Source organism: Tachyglossus aculeatus, chromosome X1 (genome assembly GCF_015852505.1).
Source record: "Tachyglossus aculeatus isolate mTacAcu1 chromosome X1, mTacAcu1.pri, whole genome shotgun sequence".
NCBI lineage: Eukaryota > Metazoa > Chordata > Mammalia > Monotremata > Tachyglossidae > Tachyglossus > Tachyglossus aculeatus.
Genome location: NC_052101.1, coordinates 40,834,192 through 40,849,010, shown reverse-complemented (window position 1 = coordinate 40,849,010; position 14,819 = coordinate 40,834,192). Strand labels below are relative to the sequence as shown.

Sequence of the window (14,819 nt, the reverse complement as noted above, 5' to 3'; positions counted from 1 at the left end):
TCTATTTCTGCGCCAGGAATGATTCGAACTGCTAGGAAGAAGCTGATGACAGCAGTTGCTGATGACTTTGAGAAAACCAGACTATCTGGGAGATATATTTGTCTCTGAATTTGAGGAGAAATGTCATTGATTGGAAAGGCGATGTTTGGAAATGAAATGGGGGAGCTTAAAGTAATTTATTTTAGTTATTTTGGTTTTGGTGTAACATTTCTCTGGAAACATATTCAGCAGAGGAGAACAAAGCAGAGTACATTTGCAGTCATCTAAATCCTTAAAGAATAAAAATATAAAAACCCAAATAACGTAGGAACATCTATGCATGGAAGAAACTGATAAGAAAAGGTTTTTGGTCCCTAGAGAACAATGGTTTGTCTGCCCATCCAGAAGACCCAAGTTTGCTCCAAACGAATAGAATTCCTACTACTACTACTACTAATTTGTTAAGCGCTTACTATGTGTCAGTCAATTAGTGGTACTTATTGAGTGCTCACTGTGGGCTGAGCACTGTAGCAATTGCTTGGGAAAGTACAATGAAAAAGAGTTGGTAGACACAATGAGCTTAATTTCTAAGCACTGGGGTAGAAACAAATTACTCAAGTTGGACACAATCCCTGTCCCACAAGGGGCTCACAGTCTAAGTAGGAATTAGGAATTCCTGGTCAATTTAGAAGAGTTAGAGATGGGGCCTAAAAGTTGGGGGGACCAGAGGGGAGAGGAAGGACAAAGATTGAGGAAAAGGGGGAAAAAGAAGAGAAAGAGGGGAAAGAGGAGACAGCTTCCACTATCACCTTTACCTCTGCTATCATCACCTAAGTGATGACAGCTATGACAGCCTGTTCCAAGATGGGCAGGTTAACCTGGGGTGGCTTCCAGGATTGTGGTTGCTTCTGCCAGGGTTGTGGCAGGCCTGGAAGTGACCACAATTCAACACATCTTGAGCCCATCTTGGCCAGCTGCCGGAGCTGCCACCATTTCTACCAGGAGGGAGGCTGTGGAGGTTGGCAGCTTTACTCAACTGCAAACTGGGCAAATGTGGTCCAGAGTTTATGCTCATGAAGGTAGAATGAGTTCCCCACCCCTGTGTGTCTAGTTTGAAGAGTGGTTCTATTACAGTCCCCCGCTCATGTAGAGTGGGCTCAAAGTGTGTCATGGGCTAGTGATGGTCCTCTCCTTTCCTCCCTCCCTTCAAGTAGGGCATTAGGGCAGACACATCATCTGTGTGCTATGTTCCCTCATCTCGTCAGGCAGGTTTTCGTGTCAGTTAGGAGGTGAAGTCGAGCCACAATATCGCACCTGAAAACTCCTGATGATTTGTGTATCCTCAACTCGGTGTTTTTGCTGGTCCTTGTAACCTGATGTCAAAAGGTGCTACCTGCAAAACCCCTTTGAATGGATTTTGGATCATCAGGCTCTGCCTCAGTAGTTTTCTGCTTCATACCATAGCCACCTGTGGATTATGCAAGTCAGCTAGGCTCATGGATCCAGGACCCCTTCAGAGCCTGGTTGGGGTTGGGGAGGGATTGACAGTTCTGTGGACAGTTCCGGAGAAGTCACCCTGAGAACTACCTGACTTTTCCAGTCCTTCAGGGATTTCCCAAACAGGAGCCATTAGGAAACACCAAAACACATACATGTATTTGGAAGCAGCGTGGCTTAGTGGATAGGGACTGTCTCTATATGTTGCCAGCTTGTGCTTCCCAAGCACTTAGTACAGTGCTCTGCACACAGTAAATGCTCAATGAATATGATTGATTGATTGATGTACATATGTTTGTACATATTTATTACTCTATTTTACTTGTACATATCTATTCTATTTATTTTATTTTGTTAGTATGTTTGGTTTTGTTCTCTGTCTCCCCCTTCTAGACTGTGAGCCCGCTGCTGGGTAGGGACTGTCTCTATGTGTTGCCAACTTGTACTTCCCAAGCACTTAGTACAGTGCTCTGCACACAGTAAGCGCTCAATAAATACGATTGATTGATTGATTGATTAGTGGATAGAACACGGACCTGGGGGTCAGGAGGTCATGGGTTCTAATCCCGGCTCCACCACCTTGTCTGCTGTTTAACTTGGGCAAGTCACTTCACTTCTCTGTGCCTCATTTCCCTTATCTGTAAAACGGGGATTGAGACTATGAGCTCCACGTGGGACAGGGACTGTGTCCAACCCAAGTTGCTTTTATCCACCCCAGTGCTAAGTACAGTGCCTGGCATATCGTAAGAGCTTAATAAATACCATAATTATTATTATTATCTCTTTTTCCCCAAGCAAACATATATGTTGCCCCATTGTAGACTGTTTGTAGAAGTCACCAACTGGTTGAAAAGACCCCAGTCATTAACAAGCACAATCCAATTAACCTAGATTTTAACACAGTATCATATAACTGAGAACACCCTTGGGCCCGAAGCAAATAGAAATGCAGTAGACCGCTTCCTTAAACCTACCATGTATGCTTGGTCCAGAGCTTGCTTCCTGTAGTCTAGTTCTTCTTCCAGGTAGCCTTTTATTTTGCAGAACTGCTCCTGAAAAGAAGGACTGTTTCAGTTTTTTTTAAATGGCATTTATTAAGCACTTACTATGTGCAAAGCACTGTTCTAAGCGCTGGGGAGGTTACAAGATGATTAGGTTGTCCCACGGGGTGCTCACAGTCTTAATCCCCATTTTACAGATGAAGGAACTGAGGCCCAGAGAAGTTAAGTGACTTGCCCAAGGTCACACAGCTGACAAGTGGCGGAGCCGGGATTTGAACCCATGACCTCTGACTCCAAAGCCCATGCTCTTTCCACTGAGACATGCTGCTTCTCTTTCAGTTCACCAACCAAAGATGAAGAAAGAAGTGGGGAATGTTATAGAGCACAGCCATTGTTAAAAATTGGCCCAAGTCATGCTTCTTTACCTCTGAAATATGGGAGGATGACTAACATAGAAGGTGGTAGACAACTAAGCTAATCCCCAGGGAGTCTGGAAAAGGGTAGATTTAGAAGCTTTGGCTAACTGGTGTTTGAGCTGATAACAGTTGGGTTTTTCAACAAAGACACATTTAACCTCATTCTCCCTAGGGTGGTTCCTAGGGTAAGCTCGTTGTGGGCAGGGAATGTGTCTGTTTATTGTTATATTGTACTCTCCCAAGTGCTTAGTACAGTGCTGTGCACACAGTAACTGCTCAATAAATAGGGCTGATTGACTGACTAGGGTGAGCAGGTCAGTCCTAGAGAAAGTAGCTGCCCTCCTCCATCTGCCCTTTCTTCCACACTGTTCTTGAGTACTGATACCCAAGTTGGAGTTTTATTTTTTAAAAAAGAAATAATTCACGAAAAAGATCCTATTCATATCCTTATTCTGTTTGTGGTCCACTATAGCTCCCTGCCAGCTTGTTTTTTGTTGTTTTCTTTGTTGTAATTTGTCTGGCCAAATTTTCAATCTATCAGTCAATCAATGGTATTTGTTGAGGGCTTACTGTGTTCAGAGCACTGTACTAAGCGCTCTTTTTGGGAGAGTACAATACAACAGAGTTGGTAGAAACATTCCCTGTCCACAACCTGCTTACAGTCTAGAGGGGACTGTAAGTTTTTTCACCTCCTGAATCTCTAAGGTCAGTTTTTGCTCATAAAGACCTGGCCCTTGTCTCTACTAATTGCGGTCGTGTTCAGATAACATTTCCTCTTGATTTTTACCCTCCAGAATTCTATTTTGGGGTAGGCCTATTTGGTATCCTGTTGTCATTGTTAGCCTGTTACATCAGTTTGTTCTGGAACCTGCAGAACTGTCATTTTGAGCAACAGCCAACTTTTGGCGATTTCTTTTCTTCTTGAGGCCACAAACATTTGCTTTTCTAAACGTTATTTCTTTAATCTTCCTGACTCTTGTCTCCTCCCTTCCCTTGATTGTCTTGTGAATGTTTCCTCCAAAGGTGTCCATCAAACATTAAATCTGTGAATAATTCTTGGATAAGGATAGGTGCCCTATTTTTTCTGTACTAGAAAACTGTCCCTAGTACATGTCCAAAAAAAGTTTGATAATCAGTGGCCTGCTAAGTATTTATTCTCCAAGAAATGTCTGGGGACCCAGGAAATATTTTCATCAGGTCCTGAACCAAGAGCCAGCCATTTTGATAAGTAGACCAAAAAAGCCTTCCATCCAATTCTCCTTTTAGTTTGTAGGTTCCATCTATGGGAATATTGCTTTTATTCTCATCCCCTTGCACCATAATTCATTAATCAGCACCTGTTGGTCTCTTTTTGTTCCTGGCTGTCAACTATGTGCCGGCTGCCATATTCAAGTCATCATCACTCAGTATTTTCCTGTCTATATGGCAGCAAAGGAAAAATTTTAGCAAGCAAACGCAATAAGAACTAGCCCCTCACTCACACAGATGAGTGAATAGAGAGCATAAGTGCAGGAAGCATTTAAGTACATATCTGTACTTTAATTTATTTGTATTAATGTCTGTCTCACCCTTAGATTGTAAGCTCATTATGGGCAGGAAATGTGTTGATCATCTCTGTTGTATTATACTCTCCCAAGCACTTAGTACAGTGCTCTGCACACAGTAAGTGCTCAATAAATATGATTGATTGATTGTTGAAGGATCCCTTGGTGGGACTACTCAGGGGAAAAAAGGGAGGATCAGTCTCCCTGCTGCTCCATGTTCAGAGAGGTTGAATTCACTCCTGAAGATGCCCAGGGACATTATCGGGACGGCAGGGCTCCTCCATGCTTGGTGGATCCTATTTCCACAGCAGAGCAGACAGGTTAGATTACCTCTTTATGTATTAAAATCCTAAACTTAGGAACAAGTTAAAGAGGATCGAATTTGACTAAGTGAATGGACGTGAAGAAAGTTACCATGGTTATCAGATCCACAGATCAAAACTTGGTAGGATGTATCTTGGTACCCCTTCCTTTGTAAACCCAAGGCTGTAGTCATTTCTGTCCACTACCCTGTCTCCTCCCTGTTAACTCCTCAGCAATTGGAGACTGTGATCTTAATGGTTTAGCTACTGCTTTAGAGATGGTAAACCTGGACTATAAGAGCAATTTCTTCTTCGGTGCATCTGAAAGCCCAGTACATTCCAATAGACCGGTAGTTGAGTTATTTACAGAGAACACTGTTTGGTTCAATTTACGCCAGTTACATCTGAATGCAGGATAGATGCATAAGGTTCTTATTTGGCAGGAAATGACTTTCGGCTGTCAGAGGCCGCTTGAGAATTTGATACAGGATGGGATTAAGGTTTTTTCCTTACCATGTCACTCTCCAGTTCTATCATCTTCTGGTGGAGAGCAGCTTCTGCCCCTTCGATCTGCTGGATCCACTATAGGGCAGACAAGATGGAGATTAATGCCAAGAATCTTTCCAGTGTTACAAATCATCCAGGGTCTCAAGGCTCATTTCCCAAACTATCTCAAGTGCCCAGAGAATTTGAGAATCCAGGGGAGAGCCTGATTCAGTTAGAAGGTTGCTACTTATTATTAAGGTTGTTCTCAATGACTCCTGTGTCCATGCAAACATATCTCTGTGGCAAGAAACAGAGATACCAGGTACTTTCCTGGTAATCCAGGGCCCAATATTTAGGGCGAAGGAGCTAGAGAAGTCTATCAAGCCTATTATTACCCAAAAAACTGGCAATGCAGTTATTCTTTGGGATTGATACTTATAATTCTCCCCCTTCTCCCTCCTCTCTTGAATTGTAAATTCCCCAAATAGGTCCTCTTGCCACCCAAGAAGTTAGAAATACTTGTGCAAAGGGTGAGCTCCCAGAACCCATGGTCCCCTTGGGAGGGGACTGACCAGGCCTGGGGTACCTGGTGCTCACTGGCAGTGACTCTCTTCTCTATCCCACTCTAAAAATGTAGCTCAAACCTCCCCATAGCTAGAGAGTGGAGCAGGAAGCAGTTAATAATAATAATAATAATAATTGTGGTATTTGTTAAGTGCTTACTATGTTCCAGGCACTGTACTAAGCGCTGGGATGGGTGCAAGTTTATCAGGTTGGACACAGTCCCTGCGCCAGGCACTGTACTAAGTGCTGGGATGGATACAAGTTTATCAGGTGGGACACAGTTCCTGCCCCACGTGGGGCTCACAGTCTCAATCCCCATTTTACAAATGAGGTAACTGAGGCACTGGGAAGCAAAGCGATTTGCCCAAGGCCAACACAGCAGATGACAGTGAAGCTGGGGTTAGAACCCATGACCTTCTAACTCCCAGGCTCTTGCTCCACTTGTCTTATTGAAGCAGAGAACTGGTGGAAGAGGAGGAGATTAGGGTGGCTTTGTTGCCGGTCGAAATGCTAGGAGTTTGTACCAAGGTCTGTTTTCAACAGTGCTATTCCCTGACTGCACTCCCACAAGCTCATCAAGTGATACCCTTGGAGCAGTGCATTGTGAGGAAGGGAATGTCTTGTGATTCTTCATGGTGGTAAGAACAAAATTCCCTGTGGATTTACTTGAGATATAATGTCATTGTTATGACAACAATGGGAATTTTTACCCCAGCAAAGAATGGTAAGGATTTAGCCCTATTCTTCCTTTATGATTGGGAAAGCACTTGCAGAATGCTTTCCTGTCCATATCAGTGGCTCATCAAGCTACTTTCCAGCTCCACCATTTGCCTTGGAGTGTTGGGGGGAAAGAAGCAAAATACTAATTAATCATTATTATGATATTTGCTAGGTACTTACTATGCATCAAGCACTGTTCTAAGCCCTGGAGTAGGTGAAAAGTGATTAGGTTGGACACAGTCCCTATTCCACATGGAGTTCACAGATTAAGTTGGAGAGACAGGTATTTAAACAGCATGGCTCACTGGAAGGAGCACGGGCTTTGGAGTCAGAGGTCATGGGTTTGAATCCCAGCTCCACCACCTCTGCTGTGTGACCTTGGGCAAGTCACTTAAATACATAATAAATAAATAATAATGGCATTTGTTAAGCGCTTACTATGTGCAAAGCACTGTTCTAAGCGCTGGGGAGGATACAAGGTTATCAGATTGCCCCACGTGGGACTTAACTTCTCTGAGCCTCAGTTACCTCATCTGTGAAATGGGGATTAAGACTGTGAGCCCCACGTGGGACAACCTGATCACCTTGTATCTCCCCCCAGTGCTTAGAACAGTGCTTTGCACATAGTAAGCACTTAACAAATGCCATTATTATTATTATTATTATTATTTAATCCCCATTTTACAGATGAAAACTTTACAGAGAAGTTTTAAGTGACTTGCTCAATGTCACCCAGAAGACAAGTGACAGTGGTAGGACTAGAACCTAGGGCCTCTGACTCTCAGATCCGGGTTCTTTCCACTAGGCCACACTGCTTCCCCTCTCAAGCTTAGCCATCCGTGTGTTGCGCCAAATTTTCTCGTGGTGTTTGCTTTTCCTAGTACTGAATACTGCATATGTAGAGTACATTCAGTTCTCTTGCAACGTTTGTTTTCACTACATGTTTTGGCTAAAAGACTATTAGGGAAGTAGGGATCATTTCTCCACCAGAGAGGGTCTGGGATAGAATGCAGTATGATGTCAGAAGCCATGGTTATGCATGTGCTAATGACAACATTCTCCCAAGCTCTTAGTACAGTGCTTTGTGCACAGTAAGCGCTCAATAAATATGACTGAATGAATGAATGACAACAGCATTGGTCAAGGTGTGTCTATTGCGACATATTTTCCCTAACGTGGGGCTTGTGAAGGACGTAACCCTCGTGTTCCAGGAGAACCAAACATACTGCCAAGACAGGACAACAAGCAGACACACAAACGTACAATCCATCAGATTTTCTACGTCTACTTCTTGAGCTTGTAATTTTATAGAGCGATGAAAAACTTCAAGGGAGGAATGAATTCATTTTTCTCAAGCGGAGAATACATTTTCTCATCATAGCTGGTTTGCCCTGAAATAAGAATCATTTTAATCCATTTGTACCTTTTCCGCCAGCGAGAGCACGGTGCTAGCCTGAATTATAGCCACTTGTTCTTCATTTCTTAAATTCTGCAAACACAAAAAAGGGACAACAATATCATCGTTAAGATGAGTGCGCTTAAACGGGTGGATGTGAAATAACCAGCTTGAAGTTTAGTCCGTTTCCATGTGACATTGATTACATCCCCATCTACACCCGTGACCACTTCTCTCCGTACAATTTGGGGAGGGGGGTCACGGTTTCCATGGTCCCTTTGGGTGAGCTGCAGACTCGCACAGAAGAGAGCCTGCACCAGACGTGGTGACCATTATGTTACTGGGGATAGTGGCAGCAGCTGGGATCTCTTTTGTCACCTGCTCCTGCCACTGCTGAGTTGTTTCCTGCCGGACGCCCCGCAGAGAAGAGAACAGCTGAGGAACCCAGAAAGAAGCAGAACCCCACAGGGCAGGAGGAGCAGGTGACTAGTGAAATTAGCCCCTGTCATTGCTCCTATTTAGGGTGGCCCTTAAGGTTCTTGTCTTCCCTGGAAGCCAGAAAAAAATAGAGCTAGCCATGGCAGAAGCAAGGAAAATAAATCAGTTCTCATCACTCCCTCTACCACCACCACTGGCTTCCCAACTTCTGCTGTTCCACTCTGATAAATTGTGGTGAGATTTCCAAAGGCGTGGGAACTGGGGGGGGGGGACTCTGTGTGTTTGTGTGTGGTTGTCAGGGAGTTGGAGAACAGGGATGATTTCTGTGTGTTGCTCTGGGAGTAGAATATGTAATAATAATAATAGTGATATTTGTTAAGCATTTGTTAAGCACTGGGTAGATGCAAGGTAATTGGGTTGGACACATGGGGCTGATAGTCTTAATCCCCATTTCACAGATGAGGGAACTGAGGCCCAGAAAAGTGAAGTGACTTGTCCAAGGTCACACAGCAGACAAGTGGCAGAGCTGGGATTAGAACTCAGGTCCTTCTTACTCCCAGGCCCGGGCTCTATCCACTAGGCCACACTGCTTCCCTATAATAATGCTGGTATTTGTTAAGCTATTACTATGTGCCAGGAACCGTATTAAGCACTGGGGTGGATACAAGCAAATTGAGTTGGACACTGTCCCTGTCCAATGTGAGGCTCCCAGTCTCAATCCCCATTTTACAGATGAGGCCCAGAGAAGTGAAGCATGTGTGTATGTGTTGTGGCGGGGGGGAGCAAGGGATGAAGATATATTCGAAGGTATTTGTAGCTGAAGATTGTGGGCATGCATGTGGATGGATAAGAGAGCATGGATGTAGGTATGTAAGGACTCCCTATATTCCATCAATTTTGTTACTTCTAATAAGAGGGTACATAAAAGATTAATCAAAATGGACCACTTTTTCTCAGCAATACTGCCTGGGGTTACCATGATAAAAACTCTCCATCTACATCTGTATATCCAGAGACCTCAGTTATCCAGGCTTCCCCCATAGCTCTCAATTTTTAGTTACTGTAAAGTTGTCACCTTCAGATTTGAAGGACACCCGTACATCTATATCTGCAAATTCAAAGCAAAAGTTTGGACCAGTTGTTCCTAGCAGTGTGAAGTGACGTTGAGGGGAAAGAAACTCTTCAGCAGGGGGGTTATTGTACTCTACTGCAAAGCTCAGCAGGGCCAGCTCTTCCCTTCCACATAGAGAAACTAACCAGTTAAACTTACTCAACAGGGCTGACTCTGCTGGTGACAGTAAAAATAATGAAATTTATAAAGTGCTTATTATATTCCAAGTGCTGGGATAGAAACAAGATAATCAGCTCAGACTTAACCTCTGTCATACACAGTGCTCAAAATCTAGGAGGGAGGGAGAATCATTATTTTATCTCCAATTTACAGATGAGAAAACTGGGGGCCAGAGAGATTTAATTGACTTGCTCAAGGTCAACAGTAGACAAGGAGCAGAGCTGAGGCTAGAATCCAGATAATAATAATTTGGGTGTTTGTTAAGCACTTATTATATGTCATGTTTGTGGTAAACTCACTCAGATCGTGCCTTCTGGTACCTAGTCACTAGACTGTGCTACCTACCTTTAACTGGGTAACTTCAAGTTTTAATTGTCAATAATATAGAAAACATAATAGCATTTGAATAGAAGTGGGAAAACTACAATGGTCAGAAAAGTGGGTTATCCAGATAATTAATCAATCAATCAATTGTATTTATTGGGCATTTACTGTGTGCAGAGCACTGTACTAAGCACTTGGAAGATTCAGATAATTTGACATATTTTATCACTCTAGAGATAAAATGGGACCTCAGGGAAATGGCAGGATTAAAAATGAAATGAAGACATATTCTCTTTAGAGCCGGCTCCTTTCATTTCAACTGTATTTTTAGTCCACTGTACAGTTTTTCAGACTCCAATCCTGAGTCTTCCACTGCCAGGCTTCCCTTTTAAGCTTTGGCCCATATGCTGTGGAAATTGGTTTGCAGGTTACAGTAGACACGGCCACCCTTTTAGGGGGGCCCTGACAATTCTGAACTTTCACTTACCCCGTTGTCACCCAGGATATCGAGCTGTTTGATGAGGTCCGGAATGCTTACATCCTGCAAAAGCAATAAAACAGAGATAACATATTGGTCAGGAACTCTTTGTGGCCTTGTTATCAGAAAGAAAAGAGAAGGAAAACACTTGAGGATCTGAATATTCTGGATTCTTTCCAAGTTGGGCCTTCTTTCCCCAGTATTTAATACCAAGCTATTCTGCTCAAGCCCTTCTGGTTTAAAGGTTGAGGCTGCATGGGTCATTGAATTTTAGCGACGGAAGATAAACCTTTGACCTGTTTGGAGGACTCTGTGCTAAACCAATCATAGCCTGTAGAGTACTCTGCGGACAGGGACTACAGAAAATGCCGGTGATTCCATTTAACACTTGCCCCACCCCAGAACCATGACTTCAAACCCTTCCACTTGATGGTCGCACAGCTTTTCCAGCTGCAAATCCTGCTTCCACTCCCACCTTCCCTCACCCACATCAAGCTGCCGCTCTCTGGAGAAGGAAACTCTTCCTAAGGAGCGGACAGCCATGAGAAGGTGAAGGGATTGACATGCACCCCAGTATCCTAGAGGAACTGTCAATCAGATTGACCCTTAGGCCAATCTGGGAGGGAGGGAGGCCTAGCAGTCTTCCAGCAAGGTCATTTGGCACACACTCAAATAAATAGTTCAACGGGCCATGAAAAGTAGGACAGTGACAGTCGCTCATCTCCCTCTTGCTGGATTGAAAACGATGCTGCTTCCTTTGGACTATCAAGTGGCTTAGGTTTTTTTTTGCTGGAGGAGTTCCTCAAATAAATGATTATTTGATGCCATAGAGACTAGCCATTTTTGTCTTTCTTCCCACTCCATCTCCCAACTGCCCCGTTCTGGGGATCTAGAGTCAGCCTTGGAGGGTCAGGAGTCCTGTATGGCTCAGGATTTGCCCCAAGACTGGCTGGTATCACCCCCCAAAATCTGGCTTTTGGTTGGGGTGGTGCCATGGAAGCAGAAGTGGGAAGATCAATGCAGACTATTCACCTAGGGCAACAAGAAAAGGGTTGGGGTGAGAGAGAGAGCATTGTAAAGAGGTGACCCCCGGAGTACTACTGTAGCTCCTTCCTTAGCTGTCTCCTCCACCATCCTGCTCTAGAGTGCCTTGGCCACGTGTAAATTCTGGTCTTCAGAGGTTTCTGTCAGGGAGGACTGGAAGCAGAAACTCCTAAGGAGCAGCCCCAGGTATCTAGGGGTGCAGACACCTGAGCAAAGTATTTAGAATCAGCTAAGAGGAAGTGGCAGAGGAGAGATGGAGTAAATACTTTTCACTGTCTCTTCACTTTTCTGCTGCTGCTGTGTAGTGAGGAAGAGCCAACATGGTATGAGAGAAAGAGAGAGAGAATGTGTGTGTGTGTGTTTGTGTGTCTGAGGATGTAAGGAGTGCAACCATCACACACTGTTCCACCATCATTATCATCATCAACATTAATAGAATTTATTAAGTGCTTACTGTGTGCAGAGCACTGTACTAAGCGCTTGGGAGAGTACAATTCCACAGAGTTGGTAGACACTTTCCCTGCCCACAAAGAGCTTACAGGGTAGAGGGGGATACAAACATTAATATAAATAATTTATAACATTAATATATAGCACTATATTATAATATTATATTGAGTATAATATAATATACTCTGGTCACTGTTTTGTTGGGGATACTGGGTTGGATGGACCACTGGTCTGACCCAGGAAGAGTATTTCTTGGGCTAGATTTTATAGCTTCTTTTAAAAAGCGGTTTGTCATTTATGAGGATTAGAGGTACGTTCCTTAATAAAGAAAAATTGCCGACATCAATATTTAGCAGCTTCACTTTCCTCCCAAGATTGCTGTCATCACATCTCTCCCTGCTCTGAAATCCAGAGACGACCCCCACCGCCCATCCCCAAGGAGTTATTTCCAGGGACCCTGAGATCTCCCCGAGCCCAACCTGGAGGTGTGGATCTCGACGGTGGTTGAGCAAACCTTTTAGCCTAAGGTCCATATCTGGATTTATAGTCAAGGGGCTCAGACCTCACTGCTCTTTCACCTGCTCTTCCCTCCCGTGGGTGTGGTTCTGTTCCCCACTGGCCGAAGGTTGTGAGGTGAGATGGGAGGCCTTGGAGTTCCTGTGCAGCCTGGCTCCAAGGATGCAATTAAAAGCACTCATGGGCCAGAGTAGGGTCTCCTGGTCAGATTTAGGCCTCCCCTCATCTCAGCCGGGAAGGCCGAACAATTCCAGGTTGCCACTTCCTGAGTTTGGGTTTGGGCAGTCCGCAATCCACGTTAGAGAAGGATTTGGGTTCTCATCCCGGCTCCACCGCTTGTCTCCTGTGTGACCTCGTACAAGTCACTTAACTTCTTTGTGCCTCAGTTTCCTCTTCTGCAAAATGGGGATTAAGATTGTGAGCCCCATGTGGGACAGGGACTGTGTCCAACCTGATTAACTCATATCTACCCCAGTGCTTACTGCAGCCCCTGGTGCATAGTAAGTGCTTAAATACCACAATTATTATTATTATTGCTTTCTTTCTCCCCCACCACAACTCCAAGTGTATTAGAGAATGGAAGGATACTGGAGCCGGTCTGTAAACCCACAGCCTGCAGTGGGGGACATTAACCTAAGGGGCTTCCTGAAGTAGCTCCAAAACATAGAGGGGGTCTCTGGGCCTGATTCACAGGGGACAATCCAGAGATTGTGGGAGGTTTCAAAGTGTTTCCAGTGATCGGTAGGCAGGCTTCCCAACTCTACAACCATGATGGGCCTATGAGATGCACAGACTCCAACTACAAAGTCTTTTTATTTTAATGGTATTTTTTAAATACCTACCATGAGCCAAGCTAATCATGTTGGACACAGTCATTGTCCCACATGGGACTCACGGTCTTAACCTCCATTTTACAGATAAAGTAACTGAGGCCCAGAGAAGTTAAGTCACTTGCCCATGGTCACACAGCAGGTACGTGGCAGAGCCGGGATTTGAACCCAGGTCCTTGTGACTTCCAGCTCATGCTCTTTCCCATAGGCCATTTTACTTCTCTTAAAGGGCTTAGGTCCTTCTGCCCTTGACAATAGAATTGTTCCATTTCAACGCATCACAAAACAAATGACCCAATACAGGCTGGAAATAGTGCCCAAATTTGGACTACATACTAACTTCTAAACAGGGCATCTATTTTATTTGGAAAGAAGATATGTCTGAACCAGCAGTGGTGGCAGCAATAAGAACAAGGAGCTATAATGGGAAAGGAGTAAAAGCTCAGCCATGATGGACTAGGAGAAGAGAGTGGCCATTGGGAATGGACCTGAAATTTAAAAAGCTTAGGAACTGGAGAAAGAAAAAGACAGAGAAAGAGAGAGAAATTGCAGGGATGTGAAAGGGATAAGAACAAAGATCCCTCCATTCCATTTCCACCATGACCCCAGAGGACGGGAAGTCACTACAAAAAATATTGGTGGAAAAGCAAATTGTGTTTAATAGCCCCACATTAATTTCTTGACAATGGGGGAAAGTAAGATTAAGGTGGTGATTGAGCATGGATATTTGTGATTTTTAGGGGTCAGCTGGACTCTTCATTATTTTCAGTTCTAACTGAGGCGGCACATGGAGGTTATTTAATTTCCTTTCTAACAATTGTTTTCAGCTGTTCTTTAATTCTCTATGCTAAGGATTTGTTTTTTCCTTGGTAAATTGCATTCATTTAGTTTCCATTGATTCTGATGCACCAAAAAAGAACAAATATCCAGATTTATTTTGTTTTGAATCGATAGCTTTCCTGGCCAGCAGGCACACTTTCAGTCGATTAGTATTATGGACCGAACACCAGTTAGTGACCTAAAATTTGGAGAATAATGCTCCCATTTTCTATCTCAGTGTGCACACCTGGGAAAAATGAAACATTAAACACATACCTTGACACCTTCTTTCATACAGTAAATCTGTAGAGCACTTACACCATCTGAGAATGGATGGATTTGAAGATTAAATGGAGGGGATCGTCTTTCTCTTTCCTTTGAACACATTGGAAACACAGAGCAGGACATAGAAGAATGAATAAAACATGTGCCGCACCAGCTGATTAAATGTTAAATCAGTTGTCTATGATGTCGATTAAAGAAACGAACAAAAAAATTAAAGGCCTGTTGTGGGAAAGGAAATAAATGATCTGCTAAGCAAATAAGGCCATCCTGAGGTAAGGTGACTGGGGACGATTTTCCTGGATCCAGTGCTTTATTCATTCATTCAATCGTATTTATTGAGCATTAAGAACCAGGGCAAGATTAACTATACAGCCCTTCCCACTTCACCCCCACACCCCGATCCAATAGCTTCAGGATTGGTCTATACCGCGGGTGGGAA

The 14,819-nt window shown here is 43.8% G+C and overlaps 1 protein-coding gene across 4 annotated transcripts in view; it reads right to left on the bottom strand.

Moving 5' to 3' along the window:
* Window positions 1-14,819, bottom strand: part of JAKMIP2 (janus kinase and microtubule interacting protein 2) — a 151,934-nt gene that overhangs the window by 26,462 nt on the left and 110,653 nt on the right. For all 4 annotated transcript variants that reach the window (XM_038740377.1, XM_038740378.1, XM_038740376.1 and 1 more), the window contains 5 exons: window positions 14,372-14,470; window positions 10,446-10,499; window positions 7,933-7,998; window positions 5,253-5,321; window positions 2,451-2,528 (listed from right to left, as the gene is read on the bottom strand). In XM_038740377.1, coding sequence (XP_038596305.1) covers window positions 2,451-2,528; window positions 5,253-5,321; window positions 7,933-7,998; window positions 10,446-10,499; window positions 14,372-14,470 — 366 coding nt within the window. The remainder of the gene's footprint in view (window positions 1-2,450; window positions 2,529-5,252; window positions 5,322-7,932; window positions 7,999-10,445; window positions 10,500-14,371; window positions 14,471-14,819) is intronic.